The 19,656-nt window shown below is 38.5% G+C and overlaps 2 protein-coding genes across 2 annotated transcripts; one reads left to right on the forward strand and one right to left on the reverse strand.

Moving 5' to 3' along the window:
• The first annotated feature begins 1,259 nt into the window (after nucleotides 1-1,259).
• metap1 (methionyl aminopeptidase 1) lies at nucleotides 1,260-13,087 on the forward strand. Its single transcript, XM_017464297.3, has 11 exons — nucleotides 1,260-1,424; nucleotides 3,894-3,945; nucleotides 4,029-4,135; nucleotides 4,228-4,288; nucleotides 6,913-7,004; nucleotides 7,845-7,928; nucleotides 8,590-8,728; nucleotides 9,052-9,183; nucleotides 9,333-9,476; nucleotides 9,646-9,711; nucleotides 12,156-13,087. Exons 1-11 carry the CDS (start codon nucleotides 1,308-1,310, stop codon nucleotides 12,320-12,322), a joined length of 1,161 nt encoding a protein of 386 aa, XP_017319786.1. The 5' UTR covers nucleotides 1,260-1,307; the 3' UTR covers nucleotides 12,323-13,087.
• Nucleotides 13,088-13,847: 760 nt separating this feature from the next.
• LOC108263479 (alcohol dehydrogenase 1) lies at nucleotides 13,848-17,977 on the reverse strand. The gene is made up of 9 exons (XM_017464298.2): nucleotides 17,826-17,977; nucleotides 16,278-16,379; nucleotides 16,020-16,161; nucleotides 15,842-15,929; nucleotides 15,417-15,636; nucleotides 14,797-15,057; nucleotides 14,579-14,711; nucleotides 14,312-14,450; nucleotides 13,848-14,227 (listed from the first exon to the last, which is right to left on the reverse strand). The coding sequence occupies exons 1-9, from the start codon at nucleotides 17,841-17,843 to the stop codon at nucleotides 14,197-14,199; spliced, it is 1,134 nt and encodes a 377-aa protein (XP_017319787.1). The 5' UTR covers nucleotides 17,844-17,977; the 3' UTR covers nucleotides 13,848-14,196.
• Nucleotides 17,978-19,656: the final 1,679 nt, after the last annotated feature.

Below are 19,656 nucleotides of genomic sequence, written 5' to 3' on the forward strand. Positions count from 1 at the left end.
TGTCAGTAGAGACTTCTGTTGCAGAGGTTACGTCTGGCTTATCTGATTCAGATGAGAGCGGAGGTAGGGTATCCTCTGGCATCACTGCACAGCAGGACATAATCACCCAGTCAGATTGTTACCTATGTGGCAGAGGCCATCACCAAGGACTATCATCAGCGTGGTTCATTCAGGCATGCCAGTACATGTCAAGAACAAATACAGAACAACTAAATTCGTATATGTGGTACAGTCATGTGAAAAATAAGTACACCCCATAGAAATTGTTGCCTTTTTTTTTTTTTTTTTTTACATATATGGATAAGCAATCATTTAATCATCTTTGAAACAGTGCCTATTAATGATATGCTTTAAAAAAAACATAAGGAAAGTTAGCTTTTTCAATCATTTATTCAACATAAATATCAACAGATGTGATATTCGTTTGTGGAAAAAGTAAGTACACCCTTGGCCTCAGAAACTAGCACTGCCAACTTTAGCAGAAATAACCTCTTGTAGGTGTTTTGCATAATTTTCCATCAGGTTTGATTCCCGCCACCACCGCCCTGTGTTTCTGTGTGGAGTTTGCATGTTCTCCCCGTGCTTTGGGGGTTTCCTCTGGGTACTCCCTCTGGGTACTCCGGTTTCCTCCCCCAGTCCAAAGACATGCGCTGTAGGCTGATTGGCATCCCTGCCTTGTGTCCCGGGCCTAGGCTCCAGGCTCCCACATGACCCTGTGCAGGATAAGCGGTACAGGAAATGGATGGATGGATGGATGACCAGTTACCTGACTTGCTACCAGCTGCCTAAACACTGGTCAATCATCTTTGCCAGAGTTGTTTAGGAAGGAAACAGTTTCTGAACTATTGTTGTTGTTTAAAGCAGATTGTAAGGCAAGGAGAAAATCCTAAACATTTCTTCACCAATATAGTCAGATAAAGCTGGAAAATATCTTATCATCTGACAGTTTGACCAGCTCAATCTGTGTTTGGGCAGCTAGTAGCAGCAGCTAAACTGGATTTTTCAGCAGGGATTTGAAGAAAGTGACAACATGAAGCTTCTAGAGCTAGATAAGAATAAATACTTGTGGACATTTAAAGAAATTACAAGTAATTTTAGAGGCTGAATACCAAACAACTCTCTAATGGATATTTAATGTACTATATAAAGTGCATAATCCACTGTGTATATACCCTATGTAGTGCACTAATGAGGGCTCATCGTTGCCTGTCTCTCTCTCTCTCTCTCTCTCTATCTATCTATCTATCTATCAGCCTGCCTGTCTCTCTCTCTGCCTGTCTCTCTCTCCCTCTCTCTCGACTCAAAGCATGGCGGCGGTGGTGGCGACACGGGCGTGCGAGACCGAGGGCTGCAGTAAAGAAGCCAAACTGCAGTGTCCCACCTGCATTAAACTCGGGATACAAGGATCGTATTTCTGCTCTCAGGTAGTGCCCAGGTTCTGCTTGAGCTGTACCGTTTAGTTGGTTACGTAGCCACCAAGCTAGCTAGCACGTTGCTAAAACTAGACTCACCCGGTTTTAGCCGTATAGCTAGCACAACAAGCCAAGCTCTGCGGGCCAGGAGAACCGGCGTGGTTTCTTACTTCAGTTCCGCATATTTACGCATTCTGACGAACAAGTCTCACACAATTAACATAATAAACATAGCAAACTACACCTAGAGCGGTCTAGAGGTTTCTGGCGTAGAAGTATTAGTTTAGGACCACGGGCTTGATAGTTAAAGCACTGTTAGTGTTAGCACAGCAGCGGCAGAGCACGAGATTGGCTCGGCTTCAAGGTGTCAAGCAGTCACGATAAGACGAGATAAAATGAGATTTAAAAAAAAAAATACATGCTTTATATTCAGAAACATGTCCGTGCGACGTTCATACAGCTATTAACACGGGTTAATAAAAATATTTCAGGTAGTGATTTCAGGGTTGGTGCTTCCGTGTATTGGGGGTCACTTTGCTTCAGTTACATGATCAGTTTAATACAGTCATAAAGCAAATATGACGAATATTTACAAATAAAAATACACAAGGGCTTTGTAGGTTGAGAGCAAATCTTTTATTCGTCTGTAGTGTTGTTAGTCGGCCACCTGTTGCAAGTCTGTAAATGGGGTGTGAACTTGCCTATACTATGTCAATACTTCTCCAAAAATACTTATGCTGTTTAGTCACAGTGATGCCCAGTGCTTAGTTTGTAAAACATGAGTTAGGAAGATGTGATCCAGCAAGTAGACAGGGAGGGAAAAGGTCCTGGGACATATAGACCAAAAAATAAATAAATAAACATTGTATTGTCTTTATGCTGAATGTTGCTATATAGACTTAGGACTGTATAACTGTGGTACAGAAGATATTCCAGTCACAGCATTTTGGTGATGCTATAGGCGGCCTGGACAAGTTAACTGCATGTTTGTTATGTGTTAATAAACAGTATGTGCTCAACCTCTTAACATATCGCTTAGAAAACTGGGTCTTACAAAAGTAACCTACATTATGCCATTTAAACAACATAATACGAATTTAACAATACAAATACTGATGACAGCGAAAGAAAGACTAATTGTCCAAGTTACAGTGTCCTCCTAATGTCATGATTTGTGGCTAGGGCTGGGCGATATATTGATATAATATAGATATTGTGATAAATGATTATGCGTTACACTTTTCTGAGATATCATTGGTATGGTGATGTCTTTTTTTTTTTTTTATAAATGTTTTTAATAATTGCAAATGAAATGGTACTGAATGGATGCTGTTGGCTTGACTTATTTTTAAAAACTTAATCTTCTTTGTTGGCATTAAAGAAAAGGATCATCAAACTCAGTTTAACATCTTTTTTTGTTTATTTTGTTACTGTTTTGCAGACAGTTTGTTGGCTAAATTTTATATCGGCTTGCACATCATGTATTGTAGAAATGTCCTCATGTATCGTGATGTGATATTTTTGTCATATCGTCCAGCCCTATGTATAAAAAAGAAAAGAAATTCGAAAAATGCACATGGGTTGGATTTCATGAACGATGGGCCACCCACCACCACCCGAACACCACCACGAGAGCAAAACACCACCCTTGCTTTTTATCTTCTTGTTCCGCTTGATGATGTGAGTGCCATTTGGTCATTATTTATTTATTTATTTATTTTTGGAAGGGTGGTGACACACAAAGAATGATCGTTTATTATGTAAATGTTATTTTTATTAAAAGAAAAAAGCTGCATAGGTGCCTGAGCCATGTTAATAAGTTCTGGAAAAAAGTTGCTTAAAATCTGAGAAGTGCTGCGTCCTGTTCCCGCATGATCTAGCACACATTAAGTGCTGAAGTTGGGTTAATATATTTCTAACACACAGCCTTTGACTTAATAACTAAGTAACTTGACATGTACATTTAGAGCAGTCTCATGGTTGAGGGTGTACACTCTGGCATAAATATCATAATCCTTGATGCCATTTTCTCAAAACACAGTATAATTATATTTGGTCATAAAATGCTGGCAAAAACAATAGGACTACTTAAAATCTAAAAGAGAATCAAAGGGTTTAAATGGTTTGTTATCTGAACATCTACAAAAATGTTTACAAAACAAAGAAACAGCTAGGACAATGTATCTTAATGTCTAGTCAGCTGAATGATCCTATGAGTAATGGAAGAGTGCAAGTTATTAAAGTACTGACCGTGCTGTAAGTGATTTCTCATGAAAAGGTATTGTGATCTGGTCATATTACCTAGCCTTATTCACCATTAGCCACAGAAATGTGACACTTTTGGGTTTCTGTAATCAGTAGTAATCAACACCTTCTGGCCAATCGTGTTTGAGAATTCAGTAGTGCTATGGTGTGTGTCATGGTTTCTCTTAGGCGTAAAATATTTATTATACATGCTACAAACTTTTCTTGTGTTTTTAGGAATGTTTTAAAGGCAGCTGGGGTACCCACAAACTTCTCCACAAGAAAGCAAGTATGTATCATGCTCCCAATGCACCTCCGGTGTATATCACTGTTGATGTGTATAACAGACCTTGTTATTGGGTGTTTGAACAGAGGAAGACAAAAAGGATGAGGAAAAGAACTGTATGGAGAAGGAGGTCAATACAGATCCCTGGCCTGGGTACAAGTACTCTGGCAAGCTGCGACCTCACTATCCTCTGGTATGAGCACAAATAAACTAACATCCTCTAAAAAGGATTTTAAAAAACATATATTTTTATAGAGAAAAAATGTGTTTTGATTGTCTTTATAGACCCCCATGCGGCCTGTTCCAGGGCACATTCAGAGGCCGGACTATGCTGATCACCCACTGGGTAAGACAGAATTAATTGCACAAACACAACCACATTTGAGTAAAGGTGTTCAAAATGTGACCCGCCAACCAAATTCTTTTTAGTTTTATACTTTGTAGGTTGCCAAAATCATAGCCTGCCCCTTTTATTTCATTATATCTCTTAATTTAACCCTTTCTCTTATAGATTAAAATAATACTCTCTAGAATCTTGTAACATGGACTTGACAGCCTTCAACATTTTCCACTGCTTTTTATATTTCGAATTCATGTTGATTAGCTAAGAGGATCCTACTTAGTCAGTTCAATCAATAATTCCAGTTATACATTAATAGTGTATTTAATTTCATGTACAAAATACCCGGTTCTGTTTTACAAAGTCTGTAATTTCATAACCAGATCTTGCGCTCTCTCTCTCTCTCTCTCTCTCTCTCTCTCTCTCTCTCCCCCCCAGCCCCCCCAATATTTGCACACTTGGTAAATATGAGCAAAGGAGGCTGTGTCTTTTTGTTTAACCTTTTGATCTTTTGTTAAAAAACACAGGTTTATCAAAAAAATGTGTCACATTTATTGGCACCCTTTTAGTCAATACTTTGTGTTACCTCCCTTTACCAAGATAACAGCTCTGAGTTTTCTCCTCTAATGCCTGATGAGGTTGGAGAATACATGGCAAGGGATCTGAGACCATTCCTCCATATAGAATCTCTCCAGATCCTTCAAATTTCGACATCCACGCTGGTGGACTCTCCTCTTCAGTTCACCCCACAGGTTTTCTATGGGTTTCAAGTTATGAAACTGGGATGAACATGGCAGGACCTTGATTTTGTGGTCAGTAAACCATTTTCGTGTTGATTTTGATGTATGTTTTGGATCATTGTCCTGCTGGAAGATCCAACCACGGAACATTTTAAGCTTTCTGGCAGAGGCAGTCAGGTTTTCATTTAATATCTGTTTATATTTGATAGTCCATGATGCCATGTATCCTAAAAAAAAAACTGTCCAGGTCCTCTGGCAGAAAAACAGCCCCAAAACATTAAAGAACCACCACCATATTTAACCGTGGGCATGAGGAACTTTTCCATATGGCTACCTCTCTGTGTGCACCAAAACCACCTCTGGTGTTTATTGCCAAAATGCTCTATTTTGGTTTCATCTGACCATAGAACCCAATCCCATTTGTAGTTCCAGTAGTGTCTGGCAAACGGAAGACGCTTGAGTTTGTTTTTGGATGAGAGTAGAGGCTTTTTTCTTGAAACCCTTCCAAACACTTGTGGTGATTTAGGTGACTTCGGATTGTAGTTTTGGAGACTTTCTGCCCCCAAGACGCAACTAACTTCTGCAGATCTCCAGCTGTGATCCTTGGAGATTTTTTGGCCACTCGAACCATCCACTTCACAGTGTGTTGAGATAATATAGACACGTCCAATTCCAGGTTGATTCATAACACTTCCAGTTGACTGGAACTTCTTAATTATTGCCCTGATGGTGAAAATTGGCTTCCAGTGCTTGTGCTATTTTCAAGTTCCAGTTTCTTATAGCCACTTCCTATTTTGTGAAGCACAACAAACTTTTGCTGCACATTACCCCTATATTCCTTGGTCTTACCCATTGTTATTAATGACTAAGGGAATTTGACCTGTGTTACCTCATATTCATACCCCTGTGACACAGGAAGTCATGGTTGAACAATTTCCTCTTCCTAGTCACCTAGGTGTACTAAATTTTTTTTGGAAATATCAATGGGAATATACTTCAAATATACGAGTTCATAAGGGTGCCAAAAATTGTGCCACACATGTATTTAACAAAGAAATATTTTTGGATAAACGTCTGTTTTATTTGCAATTGTTTGATATCCATGAGAACAGAGTATTTTTGTGAGGTGTTTTTTTTTTTTTTTTTTTTTTAACAAGAGCTCAAAGGTTTAAACATAAAAACATATTTTCCCAGCCTTTTTTGCTCATATTTACCAAGGGTGCCAATGTTAGTGGAGGGCATTGTAAATCAGTAGCACATAATAACAGATCTATGCACCATATATGATTGTATGGAACTATATTTTGTTTCCTCTTTATACCGAAGCTTCAGAATCTTCCTGTAAGTAATGGGAAACTGGACCATTAGGCTCATAGTTGAGCATATTTGAGTACCAGCAAAAGCTTTTTTAATATGCCGTAGTCAATTGAGAGTAGGTAGTTCCTGCTTTCCTATGGATCAGAATTTTACATGTTCGTTGTGTGTTTGTTTACTTGCTGTGCTATGAATGTAATTGATATGGTAATAACATTAAAGTGTGAGTTTGTCCTGTATGAGTGTTACTGTAGTGTGTTTGTGTTTTCTTTTGCTCCCTGCAGCATCAGAGGCAGGTATAAGGGTCTTGCGTGTAGCTGTATTGCCCTAGAAAAGTTCTTGAGAGACGCAGGTTTTTCTAATTTACAGTGTCCGTGTGAGTGGTGTGTGTTGTTTTGTTTTTTTCTCCCTCATGGCTGGCATTGTAACCCTGCTGAAATTGTCCATGATTATACCTGTTTTATGAGTCCTCCATAGATCAGAGCAAGAATAAATGGTTGTAAAGTGGTTGGTCTATAGAGTGAACATGAATTCTGTTAGCTTGACACAGTGACTGGTGATTTTGTTGCTTGATAGGGATGTCCGAGACGGAGCAGACCTTAAAAGGGACTTCCCAAATTAAGATCCTTTCTCCTGAAGAGACTGAGGGCATGAGAATCGTCTCCAAGGTAAATCCAGCTTTCTTTTATCTCTCATTGGTTTTTTGTTTGTTTGTTTTTTTAAAAATCAGGCATGTTGGTGTAACTGAGTGTAAATGATTAACTAATGGTATTGCTACATGGACACTGAGGCATTTTGGTCTTCTGTGTTATTGTTCCATTGCGGTGCTTAAGGTACAAAGTGCATTGTACTTGAAATATTGTTACTAGGAAGTGAATTTTATAATTTGATGTTTGATCAGCTGAAAATTATTCTGGTGATTAGCTTAAGATCTTGTTATGAGAATGTAAGAGAAGTAATGCAGTTTCCTACCCTTGGGGCAGTCTATGGAACTGATCCAGTCTGAAAATGGTGGTCTGTGAACTTGCTGTGTATGAGTGATCCACTCCAGCCATCAAATAATGTGATTACCTAATAATTTGTACTTTACAGAAATTGTATAGTAGAAGTAACATAAAATTGCACCACCAAGCTGTGGTTCAGAAGGAATTTGTATAAAACAAGCCTTTGATAATAATGATTATGCTAATAATGGTAATGAGCAGAAAATAATTCCCGGTTATGGAGGTAAATGTAAACACCTGGTATAAAATCTAGGAGTAAGGGGACAGAGGGTTATGATATGGAAGCTAAAGAGTAATGTACTGTTTTTGTGCCACACATAATTCATGAATATTGCTGTGTTGATACTCAAGAAAGCATATTGTTTGGAGATGTTATTGTTACAGTGTTATGTATTATAGAGGTAATAACATATTTACCCTTCGTAATTGCGTAGCATGTTAACATTGCATAAAGTAATGATGGATTGGATCAGGTTTGACCTCATCTGGGTGATTGTTTTGCAGCTGGCGCGGGAGGTTCTCGACATTGCTGCCATGATGGTGAAAGTTGGAGTGACGACGGAGGAGATTGATCACGCTGTACATGTGGTAATTCTCTCTTCTCTCTGACTGTTCTTGCATCATGTCCTCTTAAATATTAATTATGGTATACTGGTCACCGATAATGAAACGACACACAAACCAACACTAAGACATTAGAGCAAAGATTTTTATTTTACAGTTAGGGCAAGATGTTTAGAGATCTCTTGTTTGCTTTGTTAAAACATTGGTTTATCTAGGAAAAAAATGCCTGATTGCTCAGAGGCAACAAACATTTTGAGTGGGACAGATGTTTTGTTTTACACAAACTAAACATCGATAACCTCAGCTGCTAGCCTGCTCCTTATAAATGTAACAAAATAAGCTGATCTATAATGCAAAACTAAGTAAATTTTTTAGCTTTTCTTCACGGTAAGTTAGTGGTCTTAAGGTGTGCATTATAGCTAAGTCAGGTCTGAATCAGCACACTACAAAAAAAAGGCTGCATCTTAGAACACAGACATTTCATTTCATATGGACAGTTATGCAAATTTTTCACCCATGTGTTCCAAAATTCTGGTATGTGTATTCTTTTTCTTGATATAATCACACAAATTTTGAATTTCCCCTATGGGGGATCAATAAAGTTGATCTTAAGTTTAGTCTGATAAGTAAATTACAACTAAAACTATAAAAAATGTTTGTGACCTTGCTTTCTGCTCATTTTAAGGCATGCACAGCACGGAACTGCTATCCGTCACCCCTGAACTACTACAACTTTCCAAAGTCCTGCTGTACTTCAGTTAATGAGGTCATCTGCCATGGAATACCAGACCGCCGCACCCTACAAGAGGGGGACATCCTTAATGGTGCAGACACGTGAAAAATACTCCCATTTTCACCTGTTTTAGGGTATTGTGTTTAATGTTTTTAGAAGGGCACAATTGTCAGCCACTGGGTTTGTGTCGATGGTCACAACAAGGTTCAGGTCTAGATAGAAGATTAACAAGTGCATCGAACTGCTGTTGAATTCTTGTTACAGGTTCAACACACACTTGCTTCAATTAATGGCAGTTACTTTTCTATTTGTATTTAAATCAGGAAAGAAATCAAGACCGTGTATAACTGCATATTTTTGTGTTGTTGGATAAATAGCCACTGTTCTTTATTAACCAGAGTTCTCATATTTCAGTGGACATTACTGTTTTCCACAACGGTTACCATGGAGATTTGAATGAGACATTTTTTGTGGGTGAGGTGGATGAAGGTGCTAAAAGGCTGGTGCAGACTACATATGAATGCCTTATGCAAGCTATTGATGCGGGTAAGAAAGATATATTCTGCTTAGCCTTGATGGTTTGATGGTACAGTTGGACCTTGGTGTAATATTAGGCTTTGCATATGCCATGTGGCCTCTAGAGGTCAGGGCTGCACTGCAGCTCACTAATGGGATGTGTTGTCCTGTTCATACAGTGAAGCCTGGTGTACGTTATCGGGAGCTGGGGAACATCATTCAGAAACATGCGCAGGCTAATGGATTTTCTGTGGTGCGAAGTTACTGTGGTCATGGCATCCACAAACTCTTTCACACAGCCCCCAACGTGCCGCATTATGCAAGTAAGAATTTATACGTGCACACCAACACTTGTACAGAGCGAGTTATGAGGAGCACGTACATCATGTTGCACTGAGCCTTAAACATAGTCATTAGTGCTCTAGACATTTAAGCACATGCGCATTACATAGCCTGTTCTGACTGAATACTGAGTTTTATGTTTGTATGTAGAGAATAAAGCTGTTGGAGTGATGAAACCTGGTCATGTCTTCACGATTGAACCCATGATCTGTGAAGGTAAGAGTCTAATAAAATCTCAAGATTTAGATCAGAATTCTGAATTTGCTATGAATCTTTCATTACTAACCCTACGCTCTAAGAGTAGGTTGAGTGCTGTGGTTGACCAAGCAGAGTACATTAGTGAGAAAGAGGCCTGCGTTATGGTACATTCCCACTGCACATGGCTGCTGTCCTTAGGTCCACTACATTTGACTTGCATGTAGTGCTCGCTGCTTTCAGGGTGTGTCTGTTCAGGCTTGCAAACAAACCTTTTATAAAGATGAAAAACTAATAATTCATCATTCACTTTAAGGTCATGTAGTATAGAAAATATTTCTGTGACTGTTTTTTTTTTTTTTTTTCAACATGCCACTTGAAATATTTATAAATGTGAAAGTAGATCAGCTTTGTGCTGCACTGTACGTCAGGTTTTCACTGCTTTCAACCTCATGCTCCCTTGAGCAGTTATTTGCAACTCTCCAAAATTTCAGATGGTGAATTTGCTTAGGGTATGCACATATACCCTAAGACATGCTCTTGGCACCAATATAATCGCACCTAACCTTAAGAGGCATTAGCAAACGATTTCTGTCAGATATGCAGTCAAGTCCATAAATATTTGAATATTGATAAAATTGTCATTTTAATTGTCTTCCGCAGTATTTTGGAGTTGAAATTAAATAATGAATCATTAAATTAAATAATGAAATGTCCTCAAAGTGCAGACTTTCAGCTTTAACCTGAGGTATTTATTTATATCCAACTCAATTGAATGGAGTAGGGTTTACAGCACGTTTTAAGGGTTGTTTATGAAGTATGCTTTAGGTCATCGTTCATCTGCAGTGTGAAGTCCAATCCAGTGAGTTTTGAAGCATTCAGCTGACTCCGAGCAGCTACTACAACCCCTGGCAAAAATTATGGAATCACCACACTTAAAGGATGCTCACCTGATTTTTTTTACTCCGTAGCACATAAACAAATCACAGATATGACGCAAAACAATTTCTGTTTAATAGCTGAACATTCTGGCTTCATGAAACATTCCTAAAACAAATTAAATTTAATTTTTTTAATTAATGGCATTTTTTTTCCCCAGATCAAGTAGAGGATAAAATTATGGAATCATCAACAAAAAAACTCACAATTAGTATTTTGTTGCTCCTCCTCTGGCTTTTATGACGGCCTGAATTCTATGAGGCATGGACTTCATGAATGAAAAACAATATTCTCCATTAAGCTGGTTCCAGCTTTCTCGAATAGTGTCTGACAGATCAGCTTTGCAGGATGGAGCCATGTCATGGACCAGTGTTTAAATTTCCACACTAAATTTTCAATTGGCTTGAGATCCGGACTGTTTGCTGGCCATGTCATTGAGTTGATATGCCTTTCCTGAAGAAAAGCTTTAACACTCTTTGCTCTGTTGCAAGATGCATTATCATCCTGAAAAATGACTACTTCATCATCACCATACTTATTTTCTATCAGTGGAATGAGAAAAGTGTCCAGAATTTCAACGTACACCTGTGCATTGACTGTTGAGGTCTCCCCTGGTCCTTTACCTGACGTGCACCCTCATATCATAAATGAGTGGGGAAATGTGATTTTCTTCAGGCAGTCATCTCGCGTCACGTCAGCAGGCACATCAATAAATGCAAAGGAACCAGTTACATTTGCAGCCATACATGTCCATGCCATAAGATGAGGTGGCATGCTTCAGCTCATGAGCAGTTTGGCCCTTCTCCATACTCTTCTCTTCCCATCATTCTGGTATAAGTTGATTTTTCTCTCATCTGTCTATAAGAAGTTTTTTCAGAATTGTATGGGCTTTTAAAAAAAAAAAAAAAAAAAAGTTTGGTAAACTCTAATCTGGTCTTCCTTTTTTCAGGTTTACCAATGGTTGGGGTGGTGAGGGGTAAACCCTCTGTATTGATTCTAGTGAATTCTTCTCTTGTTGACTTTGATACAGATACGCGTACGTCTGTTGTGTAGGGGTTTTTCTTCACAAGGGAAAGAATTCTTGTCTCATCCTTCACAGGTGTTTTCTGTGATTTTCTGGGCCTTTTGACATCTCTGAGCTCGCCAGTACATTCATTCTTTTTAAGAATGTACTATTTATAGTTGATTTGGACACACCTAATGTTTTTGCTATCTATCTGATGGGTTTGTTTAGATTTTTTTCAGCCTAATGATGGCTTGGCTCTTTGGACTTCATATTGAGAGTTAACAGCAACAGATTTCAAATGCAAATACCACACATGTAATTGTTCCTTTTAACAATAACAATAATTAACGGAAATAGTTAGCTAAAATCAGACTATACACTGCTGATACCAGTTTATGAGATGTCAGCTTGGTTTATACACCGTGAAGTAAGCATGTGTCTGAATACATCAGAAACCTTCCAGTCTTTTCTCTCCAAGAATGCTTGAATGTTTGTAAACTTGCCCCTCTCGTCTTTGCAGGTGGTTGGCAGGATGAGACATGGCCAGATGGTTGGACAGCTGTTACTCGAGATGGGAAACGCTCTGCCCAGTTTGAACACACACTTCTGGTGACCGAAACAGGTTGTGAAATTCTCACTCGTCGGCTCGATGAAAATGGCCGTGCTCACTTCCTTTCACAGATGTAGAGTGCTCGGGTGAGAACACAGGCCCTTCCCCCAGTGGAGGACACATCTGCTCCGCCCCTGTCACTGGTCAGCCAATCACACTGTGGTTCTCTGTTGGGCAGAAGATTATTGGCCAAGTAACCATGGTAATGGAGTGTCTGATTGATTGGGCCAGAAGTGGAGATTTGTTTATTTATGAATTTGTCATCTGAACAGTCATAGGACTTGGATCTGATCAGACTGGAAGGCACTGACCTTTGACCTGCTTGCAGTGCCACTACCCTTTGCTTGGAAGGTGTGTGTTGGGGTGTGTGTGTGTCTGTGTGGGTACGTACACATACACACACACGCTTTATTGAATGTTTGAGTTCAGGATTAATTGTGTCTGTGTCTCCAAGTATGAATGGTAAGCATGTCATGTGTTTCCAAATGATACCAAACAGACTGATTAATAAAATCTTTTTTTTTTCTTTCCTTTCTGGTTTATACAAAACATACTCCCTGGCCACAGCCTCCCGTTTACAAAGAGTGCCTCATGACAAACAGTGTCTTTCATGAAGTTCTACCAGAGTGCATCAGACCTTTCTGTTGTGACTTGTTTAAATAAATAATATAAGTGAGGATATGATTAATTTGTTATTGGCTGATACAGTATAGAACTGTTCTGCAGGGTTGATCTAACGTTGCTAGGTTTTTGGTCATTGGTGCTCTGTGTGTGTCTGAAACCCAGTCAAATCCATTTCATTGATCTGTATTCAAGCTGTATTAAAGCAGATTTTCCCTGTGGATGGTCTCTAGGTTTTGTGTTTTTCATCCAAATGTGAGTAAACTGTATGCCTGTGCCTCTGTGTCTGTGTATTTGCAAAAGTCTAGTTTTGGATTTTGGTACAGGGAGGTTGAGAGATTTGTTTATACAAGCTTGCAACATCATAGTAAATTCTACATAAATAAACTCTTTGTTTAGTGTAATTTATTTGGCAATTGTCCTTTTCTCTGACCCCTGCTCTGTCCAGTCACTTTACTATTTAAATCCTCCTCAAAATGTTGTTTGCTAAAGCAGTAGTTCATATGGGGGCATGTTTATACAGGGTGATTTTTGCCAGCTGGAGTCCATCTTATTACGCAATAGAGTTCAAACAAGTCTACTGAAATATCTGAGGAGGTACTGATTCCTTTTTTGGATTATTAAAATAGTTGAGGATGTACAGTTCATGTCTCGGGGTTGGCTTGGCAAAGACTGAAACACAGTATTAGAATTCCGAAATGCATTTGCTGTTTAATCTGCAGACTATACTTGTAAAATATTGCTTGATTGGATACATTTGGCTTGACTGGATGTATTTCAAAATTTCCTCATGTTGTGTAACGATGTCATATGGCCTGGTCAGATTCAGAAGGGAGTTTCATAAAATAACAAGGAACAGATGTTTCTTTGTAGTTTAGAATTTGTCAGATTCTCCATTTTATTAATCAGTTAACTAGGCCTCCCATTCTTATAAAAGTCTTGGTGTAAATGGGATGAGCTCATAAAGATATAAGACAGAAGCATCATTAATTTTCATTTTTATTAGCACATGCAACCATTTTACAATTTCCATCCACCCCGTAGCTTTTTATATAATTGCATAATATCTGGATTAGAAAAATCTAATTAAAGTATTTGGGTTATAGGCTTATAATGGCATGCAGGTTAAATGCACTAATTGAATAATGTGAGTACTTCAGTATAAACACTTATTCTGAGTATCGCAGGGCTTTGGAACATTAACCCCTTTTCAAGACAAAATCCCTTAGTACATTCTTTGCAAGCTTATTAAAAGATGAATAATGAGTAGCAGAAGACATGGCAGAAGCAGTAATGACATTGGTTTCAAGTAGCTGTGGCTGTGCCCTTCTCACTTGGACACGTTCAGGATGGTTCGAATGCTATAAGACAGGAAATAATTGTTACATAAATAAACTTTTACAAAATCAAGATATTTGAAAGCAGTAGACTAACAAGAGATTTACCATCCGCCCTTCTTCATGAGTTCAATGGCATCATTGACCTGTTCAAGGCTCATTGTATGAGTTACAAATTCGTCCAGCTTTATACGGCCAGCCATGTAGTCTAGGACTAGCTTTGGAACGGAATCCTTACTCTTAAACCCTGAAACACACAGATATGCAAAGATAAACTGAAGCACATTTGTTATTAATGAAAAGGCACTTAATGGCTAAATTTAAACCAATTTCCAGTCGTTAGGCTTTGGTTTATGTTAATAAATATTAAGTTACCTCCAAACAGCGATCCCTTCCAGGTCTTTCCAGCAATTAGCTGAATTGGTCGAGCAGAGAAATCACTAACGTCTGTCCAGCCTACAAGCACACTCACGCCCCAACCTTTAACACACGACTCCAGTGCACTCCTCTTCAGAGAACCAAGAATAATTTACTTATATAGAATTTAGTCATAGGGAAAAAGACCAATACCCAAAAGTGTTAGCACAGCTTACCATAACAGCCACATTGCCAACACACTCCAGGGAGAAATCCACACCCCCGTTGGTCATTTCTGCCAGAACCTCACTGACGGGCTTGTTGTGTGATTTGGGGTTCACAAATTCAGTGGCACCAAATATCTTTGCCTTTTCAAACTTCTGCTCGTTTATATCCACAGCAATGATCCTGGAGGCTCCAGCGTTCTTACAGCCCATGACTGCAGCAAGGCCTACGGCACCAAGCCCGAACACCGCGCACACTGAGCCTGGCGCTACCTGTAATCACATAGCGTTATATATAAACACAATCTAACTGCAGAAAGACCATCATGCAGTACATCTACTGCACACGTTGCATCCTACTTAGATCATACAATATACAGGTGCATCTCAAAAATTGAGAATATCGTAGAAAAGTTCATTTTTGTTCTGTCATTTAATTAAAAAGTGAAACTTTCATATAGTCTAGATTAAAGTGATTAAAGTCTAGATTAGATAAAGTGAAATATTTCAAGCCTTTTTTTTGTTTTAATCTTCAATCCTTTGTTTGATATTCAAATTTTTTGAGATGCACCTGTATATACACTTGCCTTAGTGCCACTATGTTTTATCACAGAGCACAGCACTACACATACCTTGGCGGTGTTGATGGCTGCTCCGTAGCCGGTGGAAATTCCACAGCCAAGCAGGCAAACACGGTCCAATGGGGCATCATTATGGATCTTCGTCACGGCAATCTGGTTCATGACCGTATACTCTGAGAAGGTGCTCGTGCCCATGAACTGCAGGACAGGCTTACCACGACATGAGAAGCGTGTGGTGGTATCCGACATCTGAGCATATCGATCACTAGACCTGTGAAAAAAGAAATACACGGTCCCTTTATTCATTTAACACATGGCTTTATTCAACTTTAATTCTGGACACATTTTGCATAATTCAATTCAATTCATAAGGGTCCTGCTTTTAGCACCTTTACAAACCTCTTTATTATAAGTTGCTAATTAATGTTTCCTGTGTACAGGAACATTTCTCTTATGTACTTGTGTAGGTTTCTTACCAGCTATGCTCACACAGGTTAGTCTTTGGGCTCTTGCAGAACCTGCACTCTCTACACTGAGAGATGAAGAGTGGAATGACCTTATCACCTGCCAAAACATTACCACACACAGAAGAGGTCAGTACACTACAGGCAAGCCAGAGAAAAAGAGAATAGTGAATGTTGCAGGTGTTCTTACCTGGTTTAAACTCGGTGACTCCAGGTCCAATACTCTCCACCACACCAGCCCCCTCATGGCCAAGGACTGCAGGAAAGCCCTCCTTATGCTTTCCTTCAAACAGATGGTACAAGTCGGTATGACAAACACCTGTGGCAATCACCTACAACACAGGACAGAATCATAGTACACCTCATGCCCCAGTTTTTTTTTTTTTAAATATAAGTATACATTTATTTATGAAAGCACCAGCAAAGGCATGAACAAGAAATGTCCGACCTTGATACGTATTTCATTCTTTTGGGGTGGAGCCACTTCAATTTCCTCTATCACCAGAGGAGTATTGGGCTCCCAGGCTACAGCAGCTCGACATTTAATCACCTAAAAACACGAACACACACACACACACACACACACACACACACACACACACACACACACACACACACACACACACACACACACACACACACACACACACACACACACACACACACACACACACACACACACACACACACACACACACACAATCTGTGGTGTAGTGAATACAGACTTTGTTTCTCATGTGCATAGTGCAATATGGTTATGTGTTCTGCAGATACACTGATCCCGACCAAACATGGAAGCTTTCCAACCATCTGTTTTTGCCCCTTGAGCAATGTTTGACTTGGAGCTTAGTTGACTTAGAGTTTGACTTTTGGAGTTTATAAGTAAGATTTCACAACCTTATCAAATGTTAAATCGATTACTGAAATTCCAGCTGTAATATTTGGGACTGTAGGTACTGATGGTGGAACTGGTTTTCAGCAGCTCTTATTGTGTTTCTATATTACATTTTTCTCAGAGTCTCAAAGATCTAAAAGCTCTAATGAAGTTAAATATATCCTTCTGTGGGACTCTTTTTACATTATCTCATGTATCATATTTTCCAATATTTCCTTTATGTCTAATATAGCATTTAGTGTCAAATTTCACTTGAAAAATATACAGTATTGTGCAAGAGTCTTAGCCACCCTATTTTTTTTAGCACAATCTTTACTATAGATTTTTTTATTTTATGACTTCTACATTATCGAGTCCATACAAAAAACGTTACATTTCCAAGCATTAGTTTTCTAGCACAAAATTAAATGTCACAGAAATATGTTTGTGCAGTATGTCAGTGAGAAAGCAGCATATTATGTAAGAGACCACTTTTCAGAAAAAACACTATGAGGTCTTCTGGGTTTTGCTGCAAAAATAAGAAGCGAATGCGACAGTCAAAATCTCCAGAAGAACCGTGTCTGGTTCTGCAACATGCTCAGTAAAGCTTTTCCTTAATTTCCTTCTTTTTTTAAAAAGCAAAGGGAGGTCACACCAAATATCGACTTTGTTTCATTTATTTCTGTTTAGTGCTTTTTATAGTATTTTTTAATGTAAAAACATTTAATGAAGGCATCTTTGCTGTACAGCATTTCTTTGCATATGCCTAAGACTATTGCACAGTACTGTATATAAATGCACTAACACTTGACACCTAAAGCAAAAGTAGGTTCATAATTTTAAGTAACAGTTATCTAAATACAGAATCAACATGAATGTTCACGAATGCTATCTGCAGTCTATGAAATGCATTTTATATAAAATACATGTATTAAATGTGTGCCACATTGTATACTTCAACTGAACCTTGATTACTGTCAGTTTCCTAATTTGATGGGAAACTTAACAAATATTACATGGCAGAGTTTAACTAATAAGCTTAGCATAGTGAATTCATACCAAGCTTTCAAATACAAAGGAAGAGCAGCTATTGATACAACAGAAAGAGGGCAAGATACATACCTTTCCTGCAGTGGCCATGTCTTATTGCTGTCACTTCGACAGAAAGAGAGAGAGAGGGTGAGAGAGAGGGAGGGAGCACAAAGTCTTTGGCTCGCAATTATATACTCAAGTCCCAAAATCGCAGTAGGGAGGCACAACCTTCCTCTAACTCTCCTTAAGGAGGGGCTATAGGCTATCCAACAGATTTATGAGAAGATTAACAAATGTCACATCGTTGAAATACTATAAATGTTTAGTTTATGTTGTTTAATAATTTATGTATAACTTATGTAAGATTGTGATTAGAGCCAGGTGGTCACTAGGATTAGGTAAGAGGAAAGAAGCACTGGGCCTGGGGTCAGCAGTCATAGAAAGAACTTTTTCATGAGGGAGTCAACAGAATCAAGAAGGAAGTACAGATATTTTACGAAACATAAAGACTTGTTTTAGCTTGAGTTGGTGTCCTTCCCCCTTCTTAATGTAATATTTAATGAAACTGATAAACAATTATGATAAACTGCTAAATATGTTCTACCCTGCAGCCTGGTCTACTTCCAGTAGGTCTTCCATTTCTAATATTCCAGTTTAACTAAAGTGATTTTTTTTTTTTTGTTTTCTTAACATATTATTGACTTAGGCAGCTCTAAAGCTAGATAAAAAAATATGAGCCAAGAGCTGAGTGATTTAATAGTAATTACTACATTGAAACTTGCATGACCATTAGAGTTACGCAACCTCTAATCTGGTGACTTTATCTTTTTGTTCTTAATGCACTAGCCAGTGTATCTCATCTGTGCGTTTTAAGAGAAGGTTTGTTAGGTCTTTCACACAAATGGCACATGCATAATTTAAAATGCACAAGCCAGTGATGCTCTGTTCTTTTTCCATGAGAGCTACAATCAGTTTATTCTGCTCAATTTCACAGTAAAATTACATTCTCTATACAAGATCCAAAATGATGGAGAGATAGAGCTGATGACTATTATTTTACAGTTGTTTTGTTTGCACGATTTTTGGTCATGTGTGTATTGTCATAACATTTTGCAATATAATGGAATGTATCTGAGTGATTATACTATAGTGTTTGTTAAATAGTGCGGATCAATTATTTTTCTAGTAGAATTTGCTAGAAGTTGCTAAAAGATTGTAGCTCAGAAAAGGTGCTGTGGATTATATTCAGGAAAGAGGTCAAATGCTTGTTCTTCAACAGCAGCTTTTCCGATCGTTTTCCTTTCACCTCAAACTGCAGGTGAATATCACAGAACTAAGAAATTGTGGCAAATTGTGAATCCGTCTTCATTTATCAGTGATCCAATCCTGTATTTAACCATTCAGAGCTGACGATAAATGTCCCACAGTAGATGTCTCTCTTCAGTAGACACATATGCTGAATATAAGCAGGCACTTAAAAAAAACTGTCCTCTGTTTTCTTTGTTGTGCTAAAAGTCATACTAACTTTTCTCTAATTGGCTGATCAGCCCTGTAGAGAGGAGACAACAAGCACCCTTATTGCATTGCAACACTGAGTATGGGCCAAATGCAAGAGTTGTTAAGAGAAATGCAACAGTGCAGTTAAGAAAATTAATTAGAGAGAAAAAACTAGCACCCTGGTATAACGATAAAACACATACCTTAATACAGACCACTCGACAATTAGAACGTAAATGGCGTCAAACCAAATTGGTAGTATTTCAAACAGCATGGAAGGAGAGCCTACTGAACTATAGAAAATCTAGAAAAGTCTATCTCTCCACCTTAATAGGAGACAACAAAAACAATTCGAGATTTCTATTCAACGCGGTAGCAAAATTAACTAGGAATAAAACCACTACAGAAAGAAACACACAAGCAT

The sequence above is a fragment of the Ictalurus punctatus genome, chromosome 3, assembly GCF_001660625.3.
Source record: "Ictalurus punctatus breed USDA103 chromosome 3, Coco_2.0, whole genome shotgun sequence".
Classification (NCBI taxonomy): Eukaryota; Metazoa; Chordata; class Actinopteri; order Siluriformes; family Ictaluridae; genus Ictalurus; species Ictalurus punctatus.

What these genes read in the sequence shown, in the direction of transcription:
- LOC108263479 (XM_017464298.2), bottom strand. An exon ending in AGTCACCGAGTTTAAACCAG is followed by an intron (nt 15,930 to 16,019) that starts GTAAGAACACCT and finishes ATGTTTTGGCAG; the next exon opens with GTGATAAGGTCATTCCACTC. An exon ending in CAGCCATCAACACCGCCAAG is followed by an intron (nt 15,058 to 15,416) that starts GTATGTGTAGTG and finishes ATGTGATTACAG; the next exon opens with GTAGCGCCAGGCTCAGTGTG.
- metap1 (XM_017464297.3), top strand. Translation starts at nt 1,308, where the DNA reads ATGGCGGCGGTGGTGGCGACACGGGCGTGCGAGACCGAGGGCTGCAGT. An exon ending in ACTTCTCCACAAGAAAGCAA is followed by an intron (nt 3,946 to 4,028) that starts GTATGTATCATG and finishes GTGTTTGAACAG; the next exon opens with AGGAAGACAAAAAGGATGAG. An exon ending in TTGATCACGCTGTACATGTG is followed by an intron (nt 7,929 to 8,589) that starts GTAATTCTCTCT and finishes GCTCATTTTAAG; the next exon opens with GCATGCACAGCACGGAACTG.